The 26,274-nt window shown below is 43.1% G+C and overlaps 2 protein-coding genes across 2 annotated transcripts in view; one reads left to right on the top strand and one right to left on the bottom strand.

Annotated features, from left to right (window-relative positions):
* The window catches only part of LOC146634425 (NACHT, LRR and PYD domains-containing protein 12-like), a 106,126-nt gene that overhangs the window by 50,475 nt on the left and 29,377 nt on the right, over positions 1-26,274 (bottom strand). The gene's annotated exons all lie outside the window — the stretch shown is intronic.
* LOC146634426 (protein AF-9-like) lies at positions 287-25,814 on the top strand. Its single transcript, XM_085349433.1, has 12 exons — positions 287-383; positions 8,863-8,945; positions 10,466-10,609; positions 10,955-10,993; positions 12,382-12,492; positions 15,620-16,192; positions 18,997-19,066; positions 23,144-23,270; positions 24,076-24,172; positions 24,284-24,346; positions 24,489-24,560; positions 25,797-25,814. Exons 1-12 carry the CDS (start codon positions 287-289, stop codon positions 25,812-25,814), a joined length of 1,494 nt encoding a protein of 497 aa, XP_085205559.1.

Below are 26,274 nucleotides of genomic sequence, written 5' to 3'. Positions count from 1 at the left end.
GTTTCCACATCCATTCCCGTAATACTTTGAATACACAGGGAACGTAAAATCAACTGGAGGCTGGCTTGACTGCAAGTCTCGAATTGGAGGCTGGCTTGACACAAGTAGCAGACTGCAGTGTTTCAGGAACAAACACCTGCATGAAACATGGACCCGTGACCCGTCTTTAGTAACGCTAACCCTGCGTCTTTGTGCTTTGCAGGGTGCTGTACAGGTGAAACTGGAACTTGGTCATCGTGCCCAGGTCAGAAAGAAACCCACGGTGGAAGGGTTCACCCACGACTGGATGGTGTTTGTGCGAGGACCAGAGCACAGCAACATCCAGCACTTTGTGGAGAAAGTGGTTTTTCATCTGCACGAAAGCTTCCCGAAACCAAAGCGAGGTGAGGAGAGCTGCCCTGGTGCTTTGTGTGGAGGGGTGGAGGTTAAGGGCTTCACATCTGTAATTGATCAAACACACGCACACACACACATATGTATATATATGTGTGTGTGTGTGTGTGTGTGTGTGTGTATATATGTATACTTTTAATGTGTGTTGTATCTTCATGTGCGTGCATTTATTTCACACCTGTAGTGCAGCGTTTGCAGAGTCAGGTTCTCATTGAAAGTCCTTTCTGTCTTGTTGTCTGTGTAATGTTACGTCCTGGTGTCGTTTCACTTTTCATGTTTTGACACAAATAATCACATAAATAACAACAGACAACACAAATTAGTGAGTGAAGAGGTGCAGGCTGGTGCTTCGGCTTATTATAATACAGTAATAACAATGATGGCAATAATCATATAATCAGGTGAAGTATGTGTCTACATGCATCTTTTTTATTTATAGCAGCAGTAGTAATTAGTATAACATTAGTAGTAGCTGTAATAGACACAATAATATTACTACATACAAAACTTTATTTAAGTATAAATAGTTTAGTGTGTCATACATTCATTTATGAATTTCCAAACGTTTCCCAGACCAGTACAAACCAGTGTAAACAACTAACCTTGGAGAAGCCCACAGTTAACCTTCAGACTGTCCACCCAGTGTTCATCACATAGCTCCACAGACAGTAAGGATGATCAGTAATGTTGAACTTATTTAGCTCATACAGCCCACCTTTATCCTGGGCCAGATCAGTGAAACTCCCCTTTGTGTCAGTGCAAAGAAGTTAGACTCCGAGGTATCTTAAAATAAGGAAAACAGGACGTCTCAACTTTTCTACATGATAAAGAAAGAAATCTGTCAGCGTGACTCTTTGGAATTAAATTCTAAGAAAATGTCTCAGATAAATTAGTAAAGTTCTGGTAGCTCACTTACTGACCTATAAATCTAAAACTGGACATTTTTAATTTACACAGTTATCAGATTTAACTGTTTCTCTGTTGTTTTATTATGTTAGTGTAGTATCAGTGCCCTTTATCTATCGGAAAAAGCTGTAAAATGTAGAGAAAAATGCCAAGTTTACGCCTTCACAGTGTTTACAGCTGTCCAGTGGGTCAGACTGAAGTCTTTGCTAGACCGATCCTGGTCCCCGGGCCTTATGTTTGACACCCCTGATCTAAAACAATACTGGTGGCCACACAGATACTACTACTACTACTACTACTACTAATAATAATGATGATCATAATAATAATAATGAAATTATTAGAAAAATTGGTCTGTAATCAAACCAAAACTGTATGATATAATCTTATATAATATAAGTATATAAGTATAAGTAATATATAGTCTTCTAAATGTATTTAACTTTGTTATCTTATCCTGTACTCATCCTAAATACATAACACGTACTTTGTCTAAATTTTTTAATCATTATTTTTATTTTAGGAAACAAATGAGAGACTTTATTCAGACTAAAGTTGGGCGATATGTAAAAATTTTCCAACCGACAATCATCAGTCCAATAATCGGCGATGGGCGATAAATTCGTGCGTCCACAGACTTTTTGATTGCAGAGCAATGTAATCAGTGTAGTACGAGCAAAGTACTCAAACTCGACTAACATGAGCATGCACGTGTCCACCATCCGGCTGAGTATGCTCAGCCTATCGGCGATAGTCGAAATATTCATCCAGTCGCCCGACCCCAATTCAAACTCATTTTAATTATGTTCTTCTTCTACAATAATTCAGTCATGTAGATGGTAAAGCGTTGTTTGTTTGCGCCCATTGTTCATTAGTAGATCCTGAAATATATTTTACCGCAATAATCTGTAATGAAATTATGTAAAATAAATAAAACCTTTAAGCTTCAATAGTTATTTTGTTAAAGCTAACATATAACTGGGAAAATTTGTTGAAAAATGAACAAGTTAATGTTTTGAAGGTACAACTTCTTCACCACGTGTTGTTGCAGGAGGGGGTCAGAATCGACCCTGTGGTGTCAGTACTGAGTTTGAAATTGTAGTATCCTGACAACCTGTTCAGCAGTGGCAGACATCATCTGCTTGGAGTGACACACAGTTGAGTTTTTAGAGGAGTACAAGTACAAGATTAACTGTTAATGAAACACGGCACCCAGCTGACACAGCCCTACACACTAGAGCCACTGTGGAAAAGAAGGCTTAGTGTGGTAATATGGAAATCCACCACTGACGGGTGAGGTGATGGTGCTGGTCATCTCTTCATCAATGCACCTGTTGGTGAGTGGCATAGATCAGGGAGCATGTGAAGGTTTTCTCTTTAATAGCAGGAAACATGAGCAAGCATAAGGGTTTAAGATTGTGTTACTGCATCTCTAAACCTTCAGCTCCTATGGGATGTTCCCAGGCTGCACTGGTCAGTATCTATCAAAAGTGATCTAATGAAGGTAGGGTTAGTGTTAGTAAACCAGTGGGGTGCAAAGACTGACCTGTGTGTGCCAGTCCAACAGGTGACTTACTGAAGCTCACACTGGTGAAAAGGTTGATGCTGGTTCTGATAGAAACGTGTCAGAACACACAGCGTGTCGCAGTTTGTTGCACATGGAGCTGCACAGCAGTAAGGATGTCCACGCTGACCCCCGTCTACTGCCAAAAGGGTCACCAGTGGACACCTGAGCATCAGGACAGGATGATGGAGAAGTGGGAGAAGGTGCCTTCTTTGAGTAGCACAAACTGGAACAACTGGGACAAGTCTAAGGTGTTGAGTTGGGCTTCAGATTCCACAGATATCAGTTCAGTCGAGCATCTGTGGGGCGTGTTGGACAAACAAGTCCAGTCCAAGGAGGCCTTGCCTCACAGCTTACATGACTTCCAGGATCTGCTGCTCCAGTTTAATCTGCCCCCCGATGGCTCACTGACTGGCCTATAATTCATTTTTGACATTTTCCTTTAAACTGTTCTCAAACTGAACTTTATACCTGAGTATTTCCTAGTTTTACACTAGTTGGTTAGTCTAATGTTTTCCTTGTTTAATCAACTAAGAGATCAGTCACCAGCACATGTTGTTGCACCTGGACGTTGTGTGCTTCGCACAAAGATCTGAGCTCAGCTGTTTTTCTTGACATGGTTCCTTTCCAGTTTAACTGAAACAGCCACACAGGCTCCACCTACACACTGAAATAAAACAGAGACATTTAAAGACGTCACGAGCAGATATTAAAATTACAAACTGAAGTGAGGACTAACAGTTTGCTTTAATGGCAGCAGGTCGTGTGCTGATTTATACGATAACCTTTGCAGCAGTATTTACTACAGATGGTTATAAACTGTAGCCTTGGAAACCAGAGGGTTTGGAGGTGGGGGGGGACTAAATGGACGTGGACGTCCTTTTAACATGTCTCCATTTCACTTGGCTTGTCAAATGAAATATAAGCTTTGTATGTCCACCTGGACATATCTGGGGTCTGTCGGGACGCCAAAAAATGTAGAAGGTGCTGAACATCAGTCCTGTAGCTCTGCTGCTGTTTACAGTTGTCAGCTGGTCTTTATTGGCTTGTGTAGCAATACCAAACCAAACTAGGTCCACTGATAAGATCTCAGATCCTAAGTGCTCTCAATATAGTCTTCTTCATATGTCAGCACATCAGTGTTTTCTTATCAATCCAAACATCGAAGGGAGTCAGAGCGAGAACGCCAAAAGATGGCGCATGTCTAACTTCTTCTCACTCTCCAAACGATTGGGTGTGTAGCTCGGAGAAGCTCCCCGAGTCGGCGAGTAAAGCCGCCGTTGCGCTTCATCATTGCTGCTGTTTAGTTAGCAGGCCAGCATGGAGGTGTTTCCATGGTGACAGCCAAATGGCAAAGCTGTCTGAACAAATGGAGGTAAAGACGTTGTTAGGAAGCAGCGAAGGCGGTGCTGTTTTTGGCAGCAGAGGCTCGTGCTGCTTAAGCACCTCATTTGGATTCTGTAGTGCCGTTTAATCTACAGATGGAGGGAATCTCTTCAGAGGTGTTTGATATTTCAGAGAATTGTCACTTTTATGGAAAGTTGGAAGATAAAAAAAATGGTTCATCTCCCTGAAAACTGCGTGAAACGTGTAGTTTGTAACGTGGAGGAAAAATAAATAAGCTCTGAGAAACTGAAGGGCTTCGGGATTTTGCCGGTATTGTTCCTTGATTCCTCAAAAATGCTTCCCACTCATGAAGGTGAAACACAAAGAAAGCTCCAGGCTGGCTGCTGTTGTTTACAAGAAAGCATGGGGTTAGGAGGAGGTGCCGATAAACAAGGCGGCCACCTCCAAGGAACAGGAACTGGGCTGTAAATGCCAACTCTTCCTCGGTTCAATCAATGAAAGGAAGTTTGAGGAAGTGGTTTATTGAAGCTTGATTTATTTGGGGTGTCTGTTGAAAGCTCTTTCACTCCTCTCAGTTGGCCTTACCATAAAACATTTGTCTTTCTTTACAGTCCCTCCCCACAACAAAGCTCCGAGGCCTGAGTCAGGACTCGCTCTGAGACTCGTGGCCTGCTGGTGGAGTTTTATTAGGGCCTGAAACCTGTGAAAGCCTATGCATTCATTTATTATTACTTGTTAACCTTTTTGACATGAATATATCCATAAGTCTGAATAATAAGTCATTGTTGTAGCCATACTCTCCATACTGGGACGTTATATCCAGTACATGATAGCTAGTAAGCAGATGTAGTGCAGCATGTCTTACCTCGTGAGGTAACAGGAGGCCAATAGTTTCAGGAAGTACTGGTGCACACCTGAAGCCCACCTCTGATGGTGGTGTAGTTTGGTTTCCACGTGCGTAGATTGTCTGTTGGATCTTTACCCTAAAATATGAAGCACATTAAATCGACTGCGCGTTGGTGCTGTACAAATAAACCACTCTTCTTCTTCGTCTTCTTCTTCTTCTTGTGGCTGCTTCGTTTGAGGGTGCAGCAGATCACCCACCTCAATCACACCCTGCATATCCTTTATTCCCCCCCATGGAAAACATTAATATCGAGGAGCAGCACCGACTGGAGCTGATGTGACCAACCTGCTGTCTCTTTCTGCTGTTCACTTTTTCTCGATGGTTCTCGTAATGTTAGATTAGTTCTAACACTGGTTTGGCAGCTTTTATTGGACGTAAAGAATCATAATGTGCTCCATTATTACTTCCTTCTTCATCGGACTCATCAGTTACACGTCTGAGGAGCTACTTTCGTTATCATTATTATGATATGCAGATGTTGTCATAAATCAGATCTGAGTGTTCTCTGCTGTGATTTCAGTTTACGACTCTGAAGGTTCATCCAAACTTCGTAAACGGTCCTTCTCAGGCATGTTCGAGTTGTCCTACATCGTCTGCATCATGTTTGCTCTTCATCAAACATGTTGATGATGTTGACGCTAATAAAATCAGATCAAATAATAGGAAATTGATCAACCTTTTGCAAGAATTAAAGTTTGCCACCCCGGAGCTCACTGAGCATCCAACACTTCTGTGGTGGTTTTATAGGTGAGGTGTGGAAGTTTCACCCTGCTGTGTGTGCTGTTAGTCTCAGACCTTTGATCAGGAGTTTCTTTCAGTGCGTTTCTGTGGAGGTGTGTGTATCTTAACAGGCTGACATATGTGATATAGTGTGTATGCAGCCTGCTTCTGTATGTGACCTGCATTAGCATGTGTGCTAGCGGGGTGGGAGAGGTACGACGAGCAGCAAGGAGGATGCTAACCTTTAACTTGCTGAGGCTCTCCACCCGTACGCCCTAACTGACCTCCAACACAAACTTTAGCGTGTGCGTTCATCCCTGCTCTGCTCTTGCTGCTCAGGAGCTTAATGTTGACCTCATTTTGTCGAAGGGTCTTGCTGTTACCTGATTAGTGTGATGTAGAGTCAGGAGAGGTCGTGTAGGGTGGTGGAGTGCAGGGTTGTTGTTGGGTGCTCTGCTCAGTCAACCACAGACACTCTTCATCACCTGCGGTGAATATCATGATGAATTAGTGTTGTCTGTGCATAAATAAGCACTAATCAGATTCACCATGACATAAGAAGAATGCTTTTGCTCAGCTTTTTGTAGCGTTCATCCGAGAACAGGAGCAACTGTTGCCTGCTGGACCATAGCTTCATGCTGATGTGCAGCTTTGGTCGGTCCTTGCTCTTTGAGATTGGCTTAGTCAGTACTTTGGAACAGTTTTAATAGCACTGTCTCTAGTAGAGCAACAGTGATTGAACGTCAAAGTGCCTCTTTACAGGGATGTATGAATGTAAGGGTCCTACATTAGCACCAATATAAACCCACAAACAGATGAGACGCAGGCGTTTTCAGACAAAGGAAAATGTGACAAAGCGATTACTTAGATCCAGGTTTGGCTGCTTGATCTTTTCTTTCCAAACTATCACATATGTGTCTTTCTTGATAATTCCTTCCACCTTGACAAGATTTCCAGTTCCAGATGGACTGAAGCATACCCACAGCCTAATACTCCCACGCCCTCGTTTCACTGTGGGGACGTGTTTTTGGGGTCTACATCAGTCCCTGCGTTCTCCAAACATAAGCAATGTCTCTATTAGGGCTGTCAAAAAAGAGACACTCAGATGTTAATCACTGACTCCAATGGTACATATTTGCAAGAACATCAATACAAACAGTGCTGTTTTCACATGGCACTGCTGCAGTAAGTCAGGCATGCAGCTAACAGCTGTCTTTAACACCGAACAGTCCTTTCAGAGGAATCTCCAGAGATCAGTGAAGCTTGCATTTCACTAGTATTAAAGTATTAAGAAATTATCATAAATATTAACCTGGCAGGAGCACATGTCAGCATTGCTGTTTAACTATTAGCAATTACCAGGATGTAAAGAGCTGCCTGAAAGGTCAGTTTGGAAATCCAGGCAGTGAGCGGTGTGAGCGTTCACAGTAAGCACTCTGTTTTCTGTCTTCTTCATTTCAACACAGCTAATACCACACTTTGTCCAGATGTGATACATCAAGAATGAGGGGATGTAGGGTTGGGAAGTTCATGCCATAGGTGCTCTTCTAAAGAGCTCAGCGTCAAGGTCGGGGATCAAGGATTTGTAAAGTCTTGTGAATGTGATAACTCAAGGAGGAGGTCACCTAAGATTTTCAACTTGATACCAGAGGTGTATCTGCTGAAAATCTCAGATGAGTTTGAATCCCGCTGACCTCGTGGTCGGAGGACAACATCTCTGAAAATCAGCTCTGATTTTTAAATTCGTGTCTTTGGCTGAGGGGGAGCGCTGCAGGCCACCAGGATTGATTTTATTTAAATCAACTTTATATTTGAAAGAATTAGTTGAAAGGTAACAACTTGACATTTTCAAGATAGAACTTGTTCACCATTACTTCTGTTGGTGTAGGATGCAGTTATACTCTTCACCATGCTATTTTTCTGGGTATTGGTATTAAAACTGAAACTGTAGTATTGTTACAAGCCTAGTGTCTATGACACATCTGTCCTAAAATAAGGATCCTGGTTCATTTTGAGGGTAACAAAGGCTGTGACATTTAATTTTGTCAAACAGCTGCAGATTTAAAAGTGTGGAAGGAAAAAAAATCCTGAAAAGCATGAAGCTAACGTTTCACAACAACCATTATGTGCTCCATCAGGTCATGGCTGCTTTTTCAACCTAAACCACTGAAACCTGAGCACATGTAGGATTTTCAAACTGAGCACATAGCTGTGTATACAAGGACACTGAGAGGTGCCACTGCTGTCATAGTATGAATACATGGACAGATATAGTTCTAGACTACTGGATTAGATCCGTGACCAGTAAGTAAAATAGTTTGTAACTTATTAACAACAATAATTTGAAAAGATGTGATTTTCAGGAACGAAGATGTTGGAGGCAGCAGAGGGACGATGTGAGAAAGATGTCGTCCTTCTCTACTCTCATCCATCCGTACAGCATTTCTACACATTCACACGCATCACCATCGTAGCTGCATGCTGTGATGTGTCAAACGGACAATATTTGAGAATTAAGCAAAGCTTCCTTTGTTCAATAAGCACACGTAACTTAATTAGTACATTTCCTGCATTGGTACAGTTTGTGACTCAGGAGGGATCCGCTGTGATCCGTGTGCTCCTCTACGAGCATGCGTGGACGTCTTGGCCTTGTCATGTGTGTTTAAGGCTTTGGCTCTAATGGACGCCCGCTCTCTGTATCGATGCATCAGAGTAGGCTGCAGAAATTGAGTTAATGAGGTCTCATGAGAACACAGCTGCAGGATTAGTGTGTTTAATGACACAATAAATGAAGCAACAGTCTTAATACAGTCCTGTCACCTGGTTCAGGTGTGGAGGGGATGTGATTTATGTAATGGTTGGGTTTTTTGTGTTTGTCAGAGCGGCCGTCTCCCAGCAACCCAACCAGATGGCTGCAGCACACTCAGCGCTGCTCTGCATTTCATGTAACTGCATGAATTTAAAGCAAGCTTTGTGAACTGTCAGCCTCCTGGTGCTGAAGTCTAACAGCAGTTTTCTCTTTCAGTGTGCAAGGATCCACCGTACAAAGTGGAGGAATCTGGATACGCAGGCTTCATCTTGCCCATCGAAGTTTATTTCAGAAACAAGGTACATTTAACAAGCAGCAATCAGCTGCCAGGGTTTGTGTCTGTGGGTAATGCACTATTGTTGTAAGACCCTGAACCTCTAAACCATGAAGGGGTTTTTGTGTATGCTCTGAACATGTGTCGGGTTTGCACCAGGTCGTTCCTGAACTGCAGCTTTGGAGAGGCTGATTGTCAAATGTGTCCATTCAGAGCTGTTTTCATTTTTCTATCAAGAGTCACGTCTTTTCAAGCTGTTGCAACATTTTATGTATTATGTGGAAGCTTCTGCAGCGACGTTACTGAAGGAGTGTACGCGTGATTCAGTTGTGCTCTCTTGAAAGTGTTTTTGCTGGAAAAGAGAAAAAACTGGCCTACCAATACTCAGAGGTGTGTGTGCAGCTCTAACAAAGCAGCAGGTCACACACACAGCTGGGCCTAAAGGCGATGCCACCTTTGCCATGTGAGGGTAAAGGCTAGATGAACTGGTTCTCTCTTTGGGTGACGACACCTGGTAACGTAGGTCATGAATGCAGAGATTTAAATTAAACGACCCCACACAGATACTGGGTCAGAGCCATGAACTGGCACATCCAGTGGAGAGAAAGGTGCATTTTGTAGTGCTGGAAGAGCTCCATTATTGGTTATTGGTGCAAAATTCAGAAGCAGCATTTGTTCCAGAGTTTTAGCTTGTTACTGGTTCCACTGGTTCCACTGGCTCAATTTTCTTTGGCGTTTTCTAGCAGAGAGCCTTTCGAACACATCTAACAGATGCTGACTCCTGAGCAAAGGTCGTCTCAACCCAAATTGTCATCATTTCATCAAATGGTGATTCAAACTAAAAAAGCCAGTAAAAATAATGAAACTAAGTCCAAAAAATCAAAGTTGATCTTAACCCAGCAAAAACATGGATGTTCATTTGAAAGCTGCCTTAAATTTCTCAACTTATTTTTTTTAATTAGTCGTTTACAATCAGGACTTGAGTTTGCTGTGTTACTGTGGTACTTACTTAGTGCCTAGTGTATCATATTTAACAAATACAGTTCTTGTACATAATCAGTGTGATTTATTTATTTTCCCCTGAAGAAAGTAAATAAATTGCACAACACATTTTTGCCAGATGTAGCAAATTCAATCAAAATGAAGGGTTTATATGAAATTTAAATTTTAATTAATTAATTAAAAAAAAAAATTCTGTCTGTTATTTCATGGTTCAGGCTTCAGAGGGTGTTTGGGATCTGAATAATGTAGTCCGGTCACAGCAGATGGCCCCGCCCCTCCTGTTAAAAGGGAGTTTTTCCTTCCCACTGTCGCCAAAGTGCTGCTCATAGGGGGTCATATGACTGTTGGATTTTTCTCTGTATCTACTGTCCAATATAAAGCACCTTCAGGCGACTTTTGTTGTGATTTGATGCTGTGTAAATAAAATTGAATTGAATCTAATTAAATGATGCAGTCAAAAACAGAGCATGATGTGGGTAACGTGCTGCATGACGGGTTTTTATTGTTTGTCCCTTTCGTGGTTTTCCTTCCACTTCTCCGTAGGAAGAACCGAAGAAAGTTCGCTTTGATTATGACTTGTTCCTCCACCTGGAAGGTCACCCGCCCGTCAATCACCTCCGCTGTGAGAAGCTCACCTTCAACAATCCAACAGAGGAGTTTCGTAGGAAGTTACTGAAAGCTGGAGGGGTAGGCACGAGGGCGTGACAGACCAGGTCCATCCTGGGCTGTCGCTTTATATCATGGATGTAGTATGTGTGCAGTATATGTGTATAGTCTTTACAGCAATGACATAAGTTTACGTTCCTCAGTAAATCTGAGGGTTTTAAAACTGCACTTCAGTATTGATTCACTTTATTTGACATGTCTGGAGCCTCTGATTGGCCCCACAGTGGGCTGAAGTGCTACAGTCAGTCTGGACAGTCAATGGCTGAACTAGTTTACCCTGCATATGTGAGATATGAATAGTAATGAATAGTTTGTATTTTTCTGTTTACCAAGATTGTCACTCTGTTCTTCTGTTGTCCTTCACAGCAACGAAATCCTCACAAAAGAAGTTCAGAAGACTCAAAGGTAAGATTTCTAACAGGCTTGTAGCTCATGACTCCTCCTCCCTGTTACTGTTACCACCTCAGCAATGACACAATGTAGCAGCTATTGTTGCTGCAGATGTTGAACTTTGTTGTAGCACTTTAATTTAAGGGATTTCAGTCAAAACCAGTTGTTTCAAATGTGTCCCGTTACTAAATTGTGCACTTGAACGACTGTCAGATCCACATAAAACGCCTGCAGTCATGGAAACACGGCGTTCACGGGGCAGTGTATGTACGGCCCTGCTGCTCCACACCAGCAGAGGTTTTGGTTGTTTTCTTGTCTGGAGCATTTACATCTACGTTAACATAGTGCGACTGTCTTCCTGGAGTTTGCCAAAAATAACAGAGCAGCACAGTTGAGCTTTACAAAGTCACAAATCTGTGGTTGTGTATGGACAGGACCAAAGTGGACATGTTTGCTATAATGTGCAGTACGAAAATCAAACGCTGTTGCTAAACATAAAGCATGTGTTTCTTTTTAAAGCTGTGCCAGAAATCGTGGAACAACGGTTTATGTTGTTAAAATGTTGATAAAGTGTTTATAATGAGTTCAATAAACACATCTTTAACTTGCCATCCTTTGCTAAGCTTTTCAATTCCCTCACTGGGACTTTCATGTGCACTGACTTCATTTTAATCCAGTTTATTTACCTCCTCAACATGTCCTGAAGTTCTCCAGAGGCCTGGTAATGAGCTAGTCATGTGATTCAGGTGTGTTGACCCAGGTTGCGCTCTGTAACCTGCAGGACACCGGCCCTGCCCCTGCACTGCGATCTAAGATGACAGCAGGTCCACTTCATGATTAGCCGTAATTAGCTAAATGTTTAGGCTAGGCAGGAATCGGGTTCTGTTCTTGAGTAAGATTTCAGACCACGTGAGGCGTTTCATGAAGAGGGGCATGTGGCAGCACATGATGACCTATATAAGCATTCGATCAAACGTTTGGGGATTGGAGTTGCAGTTGGAGCGGTGCTCACTTGTTGTGCTTCAGGTGAACCTCGAGTGCAGCCAGTAATCTTTGTTGTTCTTTCTTTGATTGTTTTTGATGCAGTTTTTTTTATGGGAATGGGTTTGAGCCAAGTCAGTTACATGTACATGTGAGGCACTGATGTCACTGGGATGACTGGGATGAAATCGATGTAATATAGAACAAATATGTACAAAAGTGCTCACACAAGCTGCTTGACAGTAAAGCTGAACATTCTTTACTGATGTCCTCTTTTCTGGTACTTGACTCTACAAACACAGTGATATTACTCAGTAAATGACTGATTTATTATCAGCTGTCCTGGTAGAGACTGAACACTCTACATTTACTGAAAGCAAAGAACTCTCTGCTCATTTAAGCTGCTGATTTTCCTTTGGCAGGTGATGATAATGCAGGAGGGCTCAACCTCCCTGTTTGGCTCCCACCTCAAGCTGGCAACACTTCCCAACAGCTCTGACACAAAGAAAAGCAAAGGCTTTACTGCGTCCAAGGTCAGTGTCTCTGCTCTTTACCTTGTTAGCTTATAGCACCGCTGCTACAAAGGTCGCTCGTTTTGCAGCAAAGACCAGCTGCTGCAAAAAAGTTGTAGCACAAGCATGAAATATGTTTTTTAAACCTCAGGGTGATTCCGGCTTGTACTGCACTAAACGCTTTGGCCTGTCGGGGCCTGGAGCCTCTCCCAGGGTGCACCGGTGTTTGGTACTAATTTATTTATTTTGTTTTAGATGAATGACTAAAACTACAATATTGTTAGTTGATATACTTAATTAAAAAAGTAAAAAAAATCAATCAATAAATAATAATATGGTGGTAAAGTTTATATATGCTAAAAGCTTGTTTGTAGGCAACATGATTATGTCATAATGTGTATAATTGAGCTGTGGTGAACAGAACTGAGATGGTGTTGTATGTGGATAAGAGTTTTCTCTGTATCTGTTATTATAGGATATACTGTACAATGTAAAGCTTGTTGTGATTTGGCTGTATGAATAAAATTGAATTGAACCGAGGTGCTTCGGCCTATTCTTAGCAGGAATGTGCCTGACTCATCAGAGCTGCTGTCATTAAACGTATCAGAAGAACTAGTTGTTTAATGTTAACGTTTTAATTGGTGCCCAATGGGAGAAAATTGTGTCTCCCATACGCAGTCGTCTGCCAGCAAATGGCAAAGCAGCCATCGCTTATAAAACTAGGCCTGTTATTGTTACTCACTGCTGAAGTGCAAAGAATGAGATCGCAGATGCAAGACGTGAGCTTTCTCCGAAGGTGGGCTTTTGCTTTGTGATAGGGTGACGAGTTCAAGAGGGACTCGGACTGCAGTCGATGTCCTTCTACATCGAAAGGAGGGCGATCGTGGCTCAAGAGTTGGGAGTTCGCCTTGTACTCGGAAGGTTGCCGGTTCGAGCCCCGGCTCGGACAGTCTCATCGTTGTGTCCTTGGGCAAGACACTTCACCCGTTGCCTACTGGTGGTGGTCAGAGGGCCCGGTGGCGCCAGTGTCCGGCAGCCTCGCCTCTGTCAGTGCGCCCCAGGGTGGCTGTGGCTACAATGTAGCTGCCATCACCAGTGTGTGAATGTGTGTGTGAATGGGTGGATGACTGGATATGTAAAGCGCTTTGGGGTCCTTAGGGACTAGTAAAGCGCTATATAAATACAGGCCATTTACCATTTGAGTCAGCTGTCGCCGGGGTGAGGTGTTCAGGGCGTGGCCTTCTGGGAGGCGGTCCCAGGAGAGGTTGCTTCTCGGCTGGCTTGGGAATGTCTCTGTGTTTCCTTGGATAAACTGCAGAAGGCGGTTGTTGTGAGGGAGCTGTGGGCTTCTTCACTATATTTTCATTTATACTGTTTCTAGCACGTCCTTGGGTTTCATGTGAGGCGCTCTGCAAACCAAAGTCATTATTGATATATTTATTTTAATGCAACGACCCGTCAGAGGAAATGGATGATCATTTATGGTGTTTCTATGAATTGCATCAATGTGCATCATTAATAATGCACAGCACAATGTGCCACAGTGTATTCGTTTTGTCATATTTAATAGTGCATGAACATCTTTAGTAGAAAGTTATCTTCACATCATATTTAACCTTTAGATGAGAGACTGGACCCTACAGTCTTCCACAGGTGGGTCACAAATGTTCAAATCAGTGTTTTTATGCCACCTGTGTTATTTTGGTTACTAGTAACCAATGTTGTGCTTTAATGTTTGAAATATTTTCTTTTTAACGTTTTAAACATTTTTTTTAAACATTTTTAAAATTGGAAAAAGGGAAAATAATTCCTCAGCAGCAAAGATGTCATCGTCCGTTGTGTGTATATGCATGAGTACATCAGTGTATGTGGTAAGTTTAAAATTAAGATGGCTTGATATCAAAATCATGTTTTTATAGCTGGAACATTAAACCAGAACAACTGCTGTTAAAACCAACCTCAGCAGGTTAGTTTGGAGCCTCTGATGCAGCTGAGGGTTACCATCAGGTTACCTGTTTCTGTTCTGGGTTTAGTCTGGTGTTGGAGGATAACGTGTTCATCATGCACGATGTGAGACGCCACACAGCTGAGCAGCATTTACAGTGTTTGTCCATTATACAGCCCTCAAACTGAACCCACAGTGTGTTGCAGTGTTTCTTAGTTTCACAGCAGCCGTTTGGCTTTCCTCGTTTAGTCGGCTTAGAAATGAGTGGCCAGGAACATCCCTCATTTTTCTGAGATTGTTTGGATCCACTTTATAATATCTGACGTACATCAGAATGTCAGGGGCCGAAGATTTACCCGTGTGGATGTTTGTGGACAAAGAAACAGATATTTAGTGTTTTACAGTAATACAGCATCAGTGTTTCGCTGTACAGTTGATCATTGCAGTGTTTGTCAGCCAATATTGGGACACTGCGTGAAATGTAAATAAAAACAGAATGCACTGATTTAGAACTCATATTTACTCAGAAAAACTTGGTTTAAACTAAGAAAATGTAGAAAGATATTAGCAACACATTAGCAAACAGAATCAGCTGATCTGTTCCACACTTTGTGTTTTTGTTTCGCCCAATCAGCTTTGGTTTCAACATCAGCGTGAGGGACAGTTGGGATTAGAGCCAATCACCTGTTCAGATTATGATCCCACAGACTGGGACGAAACCACACCTGAGCAGTGTGACTGCTTCCTTCATAAAGGAGGCGTCTTGAAGCTGTACTATCAATAAAGGTTTTTGTACAAGTTTCAGTTAGTGTGTTCAGCACTTTTCCCTGCATTGTTTTTCATTACTATGCATAACTTAATATGTGCACGTGTATGATGTCTTTGCATGTGTGGACTGAGTGGGTTTCATGTCCACGGCACCTTTAAAAACATCTTTGCTTATAAAATCGGTGGCGTGTTCGATACTGTATCAGCTGACAGCGGTATGGTCTCATTAGCGGTATGGTCTCATTAGCGCCCTGACAGTGCGAGGAGCTTCCCTTTGCCTTGTGCCTGAACACTCTGAGCTTTACGTGTTTTTCCCGTGTAGCTTCAGTCTTTCTTTCTCTTCTGTTATTGTTTTGCTTGATGTCACTTTTCATCTCCAGCTACTTAAATATCCGACGCTACTATCTGATCTCCTGTGTTTGTTTCAATCTGCAGGATGGCTCTACAGGAAACACTTTCCTCATCATGGCCACAACCACCAGCTCTGACAACAGCAGCATCTCCAAACTCCACAAGCCATTTAAGGACCATATAGACAAGACCCCAAAAGATTTAAAAGACCCCAAAAGTGCCTTCAGGGACTCAGGCTGGGAACCCGGAAAAGCCCCCAAAGAATCTTCCAGGAAACCCAAAGAGAACCAGCCACTTAGAGAGATCAATCCTAAGATGGGCTTCAAGCAGCCCAAGTCTTTGTCTAAGGAGCGTAGGACTGAGGGGATAACTCATGCGTCGAGGTTAAACAAGCGCTTGTCCGGCCTCGAAGGTGACGATCACGGGACCAAAAGACGCAAAAAGGGGTTTGTGAATTCCTCGGAAATGCAGATTTCAGAGTTGGACGGTCCGTGTTTGGATAAGAAACTACTGAGAGACCGATCGCAGCTGCACAGCAGTAAGCTACGAGCAGAAAGCGAGGACGCAGACCTCAGGAGCGTGTCCACGCTGCCGCCATTCCAGGACCTGGTCGATGCTAATGACTCTGATATGGAGGACCAGTCTGCCAGATCGGATGTGAGTAAACGTGACGCTTTACTGTCGTTACAGCTGGGAATGAGCTCATCTACTGGTAACTTCCACCAGTAAACCTGGTGGAAGTTCTGGTGCGTTCGTCTGCACATTGATTGGTTTGGGAGCAAACAGCTGATGATGATGTCGAGTATCTAACAGAGTGTCTGCGTCTTCTTCAAACCCGTGAGCCAAATTAGGAAAATGCTGCAGCTTCATGAACAGGCTGACATTTGACCTTGTTGCCATGCCCACGCTGGTTTGCAGAGAGCCTCCCCATAAAGAAGTTTTAAAGCCAAATCACAGACGAGAAAGATTTATGGTTTTACAGCACCTGAGGAGAAACGAGGGCCGTAAATAGCACAGCTCCTCTTTAATTCTTTTAGCTTTGAAAGAATCAAATGGCTGCGTGTTTGTGCTTCACAGCATTTCTTTCTGCAGCAGTTTTTATTTCTGTTGTCAGTGATTGTATGAAGTGCAGCTCTTTCATGCATCGTTCTCTGCCGCGTGGTTAGTCAAAGGAGTTCTCACAGAGTGGCACCGAAACCTGTGTTTTTGTCATGGAAGTAGCTTTGGGGTGGGGGCTGCTGCAGCTACTGGTTGTAAAAAGCATGTGGGGTGACAAATTCCAGGCATTTGATTGTGCCCAGGCTAGCAACCCTGGTGGGCCTGAGGCGACACAGCCCAGCGCTCCCATTGCTTCATCTTTGATCTCAGAGTTTGGGAGTGAGTGCTCGGATAAAAATGGCAGAGAAGGAAACGCGGACGAGGTGATGACATGAAGGAAGGGAAACTGGGTGTGGCCTCCGACCAGCACACGTCTGTTTAAAACGAATCAGTTTTATTTCCATGGCGCCGCATCGTCGAGGCGCTTTGTGCTGGATGGTCAGGACCCCACAGAGATGCTGGTGTCTCAGGATGCTGACAATGTCACACTGGTGACGTTCTGGTGACAGATAAATTTAGTAAAAGAAAGTTTATCATCTATTTGATTTAAGTGTCCACTCATCATCATCACACAGCACGAAGAGAAGAACATTTAATTATGGAAGAGTGTCTAAAAATTCAAACATGATAAAAATAATATCTTTATTTTGAATGACAGTATTCATGTTATCCTGAGTCTGTGCAGTGTTTTTCTACATTCAGCTGTTTTAATCACATCCCAGATTTGTTTGCTCTTCATGAGAGTGATGTCGTCTGCTGCTGTGGACAATCCTCTCACTCTTATTTTCAAACTGAAATGAGTGCCAGCCATCTGTTGTCATTAGCTTTGCAGGTTAGCGGGATTCATTATTGTAGGCTGAACAGATCACAGATGGGATATTGATCTGTGACAGTGGACGCGTGGAGGAGCGAGTGGGTTGCTCGCTGTGCAGAGCAGCGGGGGAACCGTAGCTGAACCCATTGTTGGGAACTAATCAGAGGAAATCCAGAGCAGATGAATCGGATGGTTCGAGCGTGAGGAGCAGAGCGCTGCGAGCTGTGGATGTGAGAGCGGCTGCAGGCATCAACTTTTCCCACTTTGTTCCCCGTGGTTTCTAAACTAGACCGTCAGACAGTTTCCTGGATGTGCTGTCGGTTTATTGTCTCTTGATGTGATTGGGTTTGCTTACTTGGAGTAAAGGAGAACAAAAGCCGTAAACAGGAGTGCCGGTCAGATTTATGACACTTTGAAGAAGCCTGTAAACCAGCAGAGCAGCTGTGCGCTCTTTCTCTCACGTTTCTCCTCACCATGTTTTGCACTGTGAGGGTTTCCTTATGTATCTGTGCATGTACATTGAAACACGTTTAAACGTGCACTGTCATTGTTTAAGTCCACATCTCAGTCAATCTGAAAGAGTCAAACATCCTCACTCTGGGCTGTGTGAGCCTCTGCTGCCTGTGGGCAGATGCTGCTTCAAGAAAGGGTTTAAAAGAACGATTTTCATTTTTGGCTTTTATGAATCCAAACTACAGACGTGTCAAACACAAACATGGACATGAAGGGAAGGACTGTATGGAAATGTCAGCACACACTGTTTCATGTGAACTGTGTGTGCTGTTATAAAAGGTACTGCTTCAACCTTGAACATTTACACAGAAATCTAATTTTCTCTTGATGCTTTGCCGACCCAACAGACGATGGATGGCACTATGAAACCAGGCTCCTGTTGGAGCTTTTCTTTTTCCAACTAAGGTCAGGACAGATAGTTCTGACATTAGTTGGAAAAAGACATCCAGTGCTCTCTGCAGCCTCGTTTGTTTTATGTTTGTATTTGTTGAAAATAAATACAAACCTTGATAAATAAACATATTTTTAATAAAGAGAGTCCCCCTCACTGTAACTCTTAATTCCTGTCCCTTGGAGGTGGTTTGAAAGCCGAACGTGTTCAGAGTGGGAACACTGGTGAGTCCAGGTTGGTCCACTCCTGCTGGGTTTGGTCTTCTTTCAGCACATACATAATAATAACAGTAAATGGTAAATGGCCTGTATTTGTACAGCGCTTTTCTAGTCCTTAAGGACCCCAAAGCACTTTACACATCCAGTCATCCACCCATTCACACACTGGTGATGGCAGCTACATTGTAGCCACAGCCACCCTGGGGGGCACTGACAGAGGCGATGGTGTTGGACACTGGTGCCACCGGGCCCTCTGACCACCACCAGTAGGCAACGGCCCAAGGACACAACGACCGAGACTGTCGGAGCCGGGGCTCGAATAGTATTCATTTGCTTCTGTGTTTGCAGAACCGCCACGTTCAGTCAAACAGCAGTTTGAGTCATATTTTTATCATTAATCGCTGCCTGTTTCTCTTCTTCCTCCCAGTCTGAGCAGCCCAGTCCAGCGGGTTCCAGCTCCAGTTCAAGCTTTGCTCCCACACCCCACAAACGACAAGGTAACCGACTTGGACCGTGCACACAAGTTACAAAGTTTAGTTTGTGCTGTTTGTTAGTGACACTAACATCATACGTGACACTTCGTGCAGTCAAAGCGATGTAACCAATAAACTGCAGCGCTTTGATTTGTTTGTTTTTGTGATTAGATTTATATCACGAGTGCCACGTGAAATTAAACATAATCCTGAGCAAATGATTTAAACTGTACAGGCACATGTGTTCAGTGCCATTCAGCAAACCAGCAAACAGCCGCCTCGCACACATGCGTGTGCTCATCAGCACCGTAGAAGAATTGAATTCACTTTTTAATGACTTTTCTTTTCAACAAATCAACAACAGCACAGGACAAAGGGGGTGGGTGGTGGGGTGTTGAGATGTAATCAGATAAATCTGGAATATTAACTGTGATAACAACAATTATCCTAATAGATCTTCAGCTGCTTGTTGGGAGAATCTGGGAGAGGAAAACTAACGTGAGCACAAAGTGTCTGAATGTTTTCCCATCGTCACTTTCCACGATGCACAGAGGACAGGGCTGGGGTGATGTCAGGATGTGACGAGACTATAGTGAGTCCAACTGTTATGTTACACAGGTGGAAGTATTCAGTCTGGCAGTGTGAAGCTTAAACAGTGTTTTTAACATCACTTTAGGTCCAGCTGACATAAACTTATCACACTCACTGGTAGAAATCAAAGAAAGCAAAATGATGCGTCCAACAGTCTGTTGTCATGCAAGCGTAACACCAAGTACACAGTGGTAGCCTAACACTTATTGTGTGCCCTGTAGAGACTGTGGTATGGTTGTCATAAGGTTGCTACACTGTTTGGATTAAACGCTCCTTAGCAGCAGGATCGATATTGAACAGTGTTGTTTCACCGCCTCCAGCTGACACGCAGCACCCCTGCACACAGGCAGACACACAACCTCTTTCCTCACTACGACACATGTAGCTGACATTCACAACAATGCACAGCACTCAGCAAAACTCCAATGTAAAGAAAACTGAAGTGTTACACAGTTACCATGATCGTTAACCTGCTTGGTGGGAATTTAACATGCTCACGATTTGAGATAATTAGCTGTTATCATTAAAGTGGACATGAAACGCTACATGTATGAAGGCTAATTTACACCACTGAGCCCTGCTCTCAAAGGTAACGCTGTCTGTGCAGCTCGATTTAAGAAGTAAGTGCTTAAAGTTTAAGTTTATATAACACGTTTACCGACATCAGCATGTGATGTCACTGGGTTGGTTAGTTTATGTTAGCTTACTAGTAACAGTAACACTTTAAAATACAGTCGGTGCTAGTGCCTATGGCTGATTACAAAACAGTAACAATACTGTGGCTCTATGTTAATTACACATGGAGGCGTTTGCCTGAAAAATGTTATGCTCATGTTAACCTCCTAGGACCGGGCGTCCACATATGTGGACATCACATTTTGGGTTATTTAGACCAAAATACTAAATTTTGCTCTACAAGGGCCTGATATCCACTTACGAGGACATTATACTGCTGCTGTTCTATAAAATTTTATCAGATGTGGCTGATATTTTTCTTAAAAACAAAAATAAGGTAAAAAACCAAATCTGGTAATTCTTTGTTTTTACATTCATCGGGCCCCAATGTGACCAAATATCAAAGAGAAAGTCTGGAACTGAAGTTAAGAAGTACCCACTGAAGGAAGGATGAATGGCTGGATCATGAAAACCTGACATATCTCTGCATGTTGTGTTTTTCCTCTCGGCTGTAAAAAGGCTGATTGTCATCACCCCGCTGGTCGGATGGTTGGGGTGGAGAGCCAGGTTTGTGCATGCAGTACCTCAAGAACGAGGCTACGTAGGATTTAAGCTAACGATGTCGACGAGTTTGAATCTCGGTGACCTCGACCTCGAGGTCTCTGGCAGTGGACCCGGTCATGTGAGAAATGTTGTGCCTGGCTCTTCCACTTTAGGGATTACAGCTCCTAACGCGTTCATTCCTACTTGGGACCACTTCGTTCTTGACCTTCTACGTTGGCTCCAGTTTTCCTCCAGTTTTTCTCATGCTCCCCTTCCTGACATGCTCTCTGCTGGGACTGCCACATCTATCACAACTGCAGCCTTCTGCTCCTTGTCCAGCACCACTGTGTGTGGTTGATTAGCCAGCAGCTGCTGCCAGGTGTTCTTGGAGGGCTGTTTGCCTCTTTAGCCAGTAGGTGTCCAGTACTATCCAGCTCTTCATTGTGGAGTCATTGTTGGATGTCTGTGTTTGTTATGTTGGCTTTTTCTGGGAGGTTCTTTGGTCTGCTGTTGGGTCCTCCAGCCACCTGATGTTGGTGTTGTGTGATGCTACTTTCTCACAGTACTGCTCAGTCTCAGGACCTGGTCATGGCGCCATCTCTGTCTTCCCTGGCTAACAGTAGTCTTGCATTCTTCCAGCCTGTGCGCCATCGCCCCACATAACCTGCACTGTGGCTCCTCCGTCATTGACTTGTAGACTAAGCGGAGCAATATTAAGATGTGGAAAGGCTCCAAAGTTAAAGCCAATTAATCGTCTGCTTTGACAGGTCCCACTATGTCCAGATTCCTTGTAAACCCAGTTCCGTGCTTTCCTCCTCTAGCTGCCGGACCTCGGCTCGGACCATGCCTCTCCTCAGCCAGGGCTCAGCTATTGCCCATTGTTGGAAGTGGGTGGACCCGAGTCCCTAACGCCCCATGCAGGACTTGGCAATGAGTCTTGGTACTATACCATGCTGGTATAGCCAGACCTTGAATTCGCCTGGTATGCCTGAACCTGCATCTTATGTAGCCACTCTACATCGTGCTCCTGCAGTGGACGAACTCTCATTTCCAGCCCGCTGGCACAGACTTTCCCGGGAAGGCTGAGGAGAGTGATCCCTCCTACATATTCTAATATGAACCATAAGCTTTATTATTGTAAAGTGGAAGCATTAACTAGCTGTGTATATCATATTGTCTGCAATCATACCGGTACAAATTCTTACGTGATACAAAACTGTCGTACTGAGATATCATTGCTATAGCAACACCAGGTGGTTATGATCCCTAGTGCATGCAATTAAGAGACAAGCCTGGGCATGTCTGGGAGTGAGAGCCACATGTGTCAGTCTGCAGTGGAGCAACTTCAGGAACCTCCAACAATCACAGTGCTCTGCAACATATGCAAGAACCTGTTTCAGCCCTTCAGGTGAAAAAACTGTGCGCTACAGTCAGGCTGTGTGTGGGGAGATATTAGCTGCTGGTGTCATGTGACCCAAATGTAAACAAATGACTCCACCAAGTGTGGCTGAAGGACGTCATGTGACAGGAAGAGCAAACAGTGGATGAAAGTTACTGATACAGTACATGGTGCAAGACCAAAGCAGCAGGTTAAAAAGCTCAACTCATGACCCAACATCCCAGGTAGAAGAGAGTCTTCAGTTTTATTGTGAAAATATTGTGCAGGTTCCTAAAGAGTCACAAGGTTAAGTTACTTTAGTTACTGTTTAACAAAAGTTTCCAGGCCAAACTACGACTAACACCAACCCTGTTTCTGTACTACATTTGACTTATTCTGTGTTGCAGTGCCGTGCCACTTTCACGCTGCTGCAAACGGCACTGTGTCATCAGTGACAGTAGCTCATTGGAAGCAATCATGGGATGCCCTTCATTTAATCAAACTTAGAAATGCTGCAGAAAATATCTTTTTGTGTAAATGATCAGAAACATTATTACCACAAATCTTCTTAAAGTATCACTTTGAGCCTGTAAACAAACGGGCACAGCCCTGGTTTATAAACTTTTACTTTGAGTCGGTTCAGAAGACGTTGTAAGAGAGGCTGCTAAATCATTTTGAGATTGAAGAACATGAAAGAATCGTGTTGTTTTCCTGAGCAATGAGAACAATTGAAAACCAGAGCTGTAAGTCAGCTATGTAGAGTTCGAGATGTGTGCATGTTCCCTGTGAAAGTCAGATCACCAGTCCACATTTGCTGAGCTTTACAGTACCAACGTCACAATCTGCAGCTTTCTGCTTGTATTCCTGAGGTTTAAACTGCAATGACTGAGGCTTTATTGAACTGTTCCACTCAGTGCTTGGCCCGCTGCAGTCAGTGATGCAGGATCTGCACTCGGACGACGACGACGATTCAGAGGACGACAACGACGACGTGGATTCAGACAGGGATCGAGCAGCACACCTCACACACCACCAGCACAGGTTAGTAACCCGAGGGCAGCTTTTCGAATGGCTGAACCGCACACTAGTTTAGTTTCATAGAGCTGTGTGCAGACATTGGTAATGAATTCCTTTTAACCAGGATATTGCTATTATGAGGGCTACTTTGTATCTCACATGTTTGTGCAGTAGAGCCAGCCTTTAACAACAAACCTGTAAAATGATGAAGAGCCGCTATTTAAATCTTGGTTAAAATTGCTTGGGACAGTTTCTAAAGGTTCTTTCAACGTGCCTTTTACTAACTTTTCAAGTATTTCATGTAAGCTCTTTCCAACTCTCTCCACCATCCTGTTGGTGGAGGCGTGCCGTCAACCTTGGCCAAAAAGCATAACTTAACCAGATCGTCTCCGTCTCCAACAGTTGACCGGTTTTCTATCATCTATGCCAGGGGTGGGCAATTCCAGGCCTCGATGGCCGGTGTCCTGCAGGTTTTAGATGTGTCCTTGATCCAACACAGCTGATTCAAATGGATAAATGACCTCCTCATGATGTCCTGAAGTTCTCCAGAGGCTGGTAATGAACTAATCATGTGATTCAGGTGTGTTGACCCAGGGTGAGATCTAAAACCTGCAGGACACCGGCCCTCGAGGCCTGGAGTTGGACACCCCTGATCTAGCAGGCCCCTCCCTGACACTGATTCTGCGAGAGTCATCTTCATGTTAAAGACCGTCCTTCGTCCCCACTCTCTCAGATGCTGCTCATGGGGGATTTTTCATTGTTAGCGGTTTTTAGCTAACAGCTGAGACAACAGTTTTAATGTCTTTATTCTTTGTGACTTCATACTTAGGATTAGTTTAAGTGATGGCAGCAGAAGTGACAGCTCCTCCCATTCCCTGCTGTCGTGCAGTGAGGCCCCGCCCTTATTAAAGTCTACTAATAACCAGGTAATCGTATCAGTAATATACTGGCTTATGTCTTAGAGCAGCATGATTGAAAGCCACAGTATCCAGGTGTGTGCGTGACCCTGGGTGACTCTTTGCTCTTCTGTCTGTCAGATAGTGGAAGTAAAAAGTCCCACCAAGCAGAGCAAGCAAGACAAAAGCATGGAGTGTGATAAGGTGAGAACGAGTGTCTTTGGTTTTTAGATGTGGAGTAGACTAGTAAATATTCTGAAATATGGAAAGTGTTTTTATGTCTTGGGGTTTGTTACCATCAGCCACTGCTACATCATGACAGCCGTGTTTGCTGTGTGCTTTTCAGGTTTACCTGGATGAGCTGGTGGAGCTGCATAAAAGACTAATGACACTAAGAGAAGGTCACATACTGCAACAGGTGAGCTGATGTCAGCAGCTCACATACTGCTCCTATGTGGTCATGTGTTGGGTTACGCCATGTTGCAAGTTTTCTGAGGAGCTTTTGTGATATTTAGTAGATCGGATTACATCTTTGTTTATTTATTACTTATATACGATCCAGTAATTTAGGTCAGTATCGGACTGATACCGATATGCAACATCGGCTCGGTCCATCTCTAGTTCAGATGGCTTTTAATGAGCCTTATAAAATAAACACAGTTTAAAAACATCTAGCAACTAAATCAAGGGTAGCCTGAACTTACAGTCACTGAACACAGCAAGTGTCCCTGCTCTCAGATACAAAACCTGCCTTTAAAAGTTCAGAGTAATGAAATCAGCAGCACTGATTCTATCATTTCTAGTCTCACACACCACTTGTGCATTTCTGTAGTTTTGGTTCACATCGGTTGATATTCTGCTGTAAACAACTAATGAGAGCATTTTCTAAACCTCTGAGTGTCCATCAGGATCCTGTAGAAACAGCTTCCATGTCAAACATTAATATTCTGGATTCTGTTTAGAAAGAAAAAGATTTTTAGAAAATTCTCTAAAGAATTCAACATCTGTTTTGTTTTCTACTATTTATTTATTTTTTAAAGTCACTCTAGCACAGATTTCTTTAGTCACATGTCTTTCTGTGTCTTCCATACAAACATTAAACATGCAAACACTCAACACAGCAACACTGAAACCATTTGAGTGTAACTGTCATTCAAATCAAACTTTATACACAATTACAACATGGAACAAAAGACAATCTAAACATTAAAACACTACAACCAACGAAGAAACAAATGAAACCAATCACAATCAACATCAAAATATGATCATAGAAAAATAGAAGAGACATATCATACAATTCATACACGTTCATGTGAAATCTTTGGGTTCAATAACCTTCAATCCTTCTTTTAAATTACATTTAAATTTCAGCTGGCAGCAAAGAAATTAATCAGAAATTAACCTCAATGAATCTGCAGCTTCATCAATGTGATGCTGAGTTTCTGACTGAGATTGAGTCTGAACATGTCTGACTCTGTGAAACAGTCAGAGTGTTTCTCTGACAGCAGGAGCCTCTTTACACTCAGCTTCACACAGACGAGCTGAGGAACGATCAAGCAAACTTCTTCTTCTGTCATTTTTAACAGCAGCTTGCATCCAAAGATGTTGCACTACTGCCATCTCCTGGCTTTTACTCTTACTTCTCTTCCAGATCCTCAGATCCTCTTGATGAGATCAGTATTTCTCAAAAATGAAAAACCACTCCTTTCACCTCATCAGGACTTAACTGATTAACCACTTTTTCAAACGTAAGTTTCATTTCACCACCAGTTCCCACCCTCAACACTCTCCTTTGACTTCTATACTTCAACTAATAACCACATGTTCAACCGTCTCCGTAGCATTACACCATCACATAACCCAGTCGGATGTTTCCCCATCATAAAAAGAGAACCATTCGGAAAGTAATGACCTGTTTGTATTCTCCTGCTGCCTATTTAACCCACTACTCCTCTTAACTTCTATTGTGTTTTGTACCCATGTCTCCCTTTTGTTCCATTATCCCATGCCATTCTCCAGAAGTTCTTACTTTGTGTGCAAACTATTCTTTTCCCTCAGATTTCAACAATGGTATCTGCACATCTATGTCTACTTTTTTAACAGCTGCTTTAGCCAATCTGCTCTTTCAT

This window comes from Diplotaxodon limnothrissa, linkage group LG3, assembly GCF_057381915.1.
Source record: "Diplotaxodon limnothrissa isolate DT_005_m linkage group LG3, D_limnothrissa_male_GT1.1, whole genome shotgun sequence".
Lineage (NCBI taxonomy): Eukaryota > Metazoa > Chordata > Actinopteri > Cichliformes > Cichlidae > Diplotaxodon > Diplotaxodon limnothrissa.
The sequence above is the reverse complement of the archived record's forward strand: the minus strand, read 5'-3'. Positions and strand labels throughout refer to the sequence as shown.

What these genes read in the sequence shown, in the direction of transcription:
- LOC146634426 (XM_085349433.1), top strand. Translation starts at nt 287, where the DNA reads ATGGTGTTTGTGCGAGGACCAGAGCACAGCAACATCCAGCACTTTGTG. An exon ending in GAAGTTCAGAAGACTCAAAG is followed by an intron (nt 10,994 to 12,381) that starts GTAAGATTTCTA and finishes TTCCTTTGGCAG; the next exon opens with GTGATGATAATGCAGGAGGG. An exon ending in CTCACACACCACCAGCACAG is followed by an intron (nt 23,271 to 24,075) that starts GTTAGTAACCCG and finishes CTTCATACTTAG; the next exon opens with GATTAGTTTAAGTGATGGCA.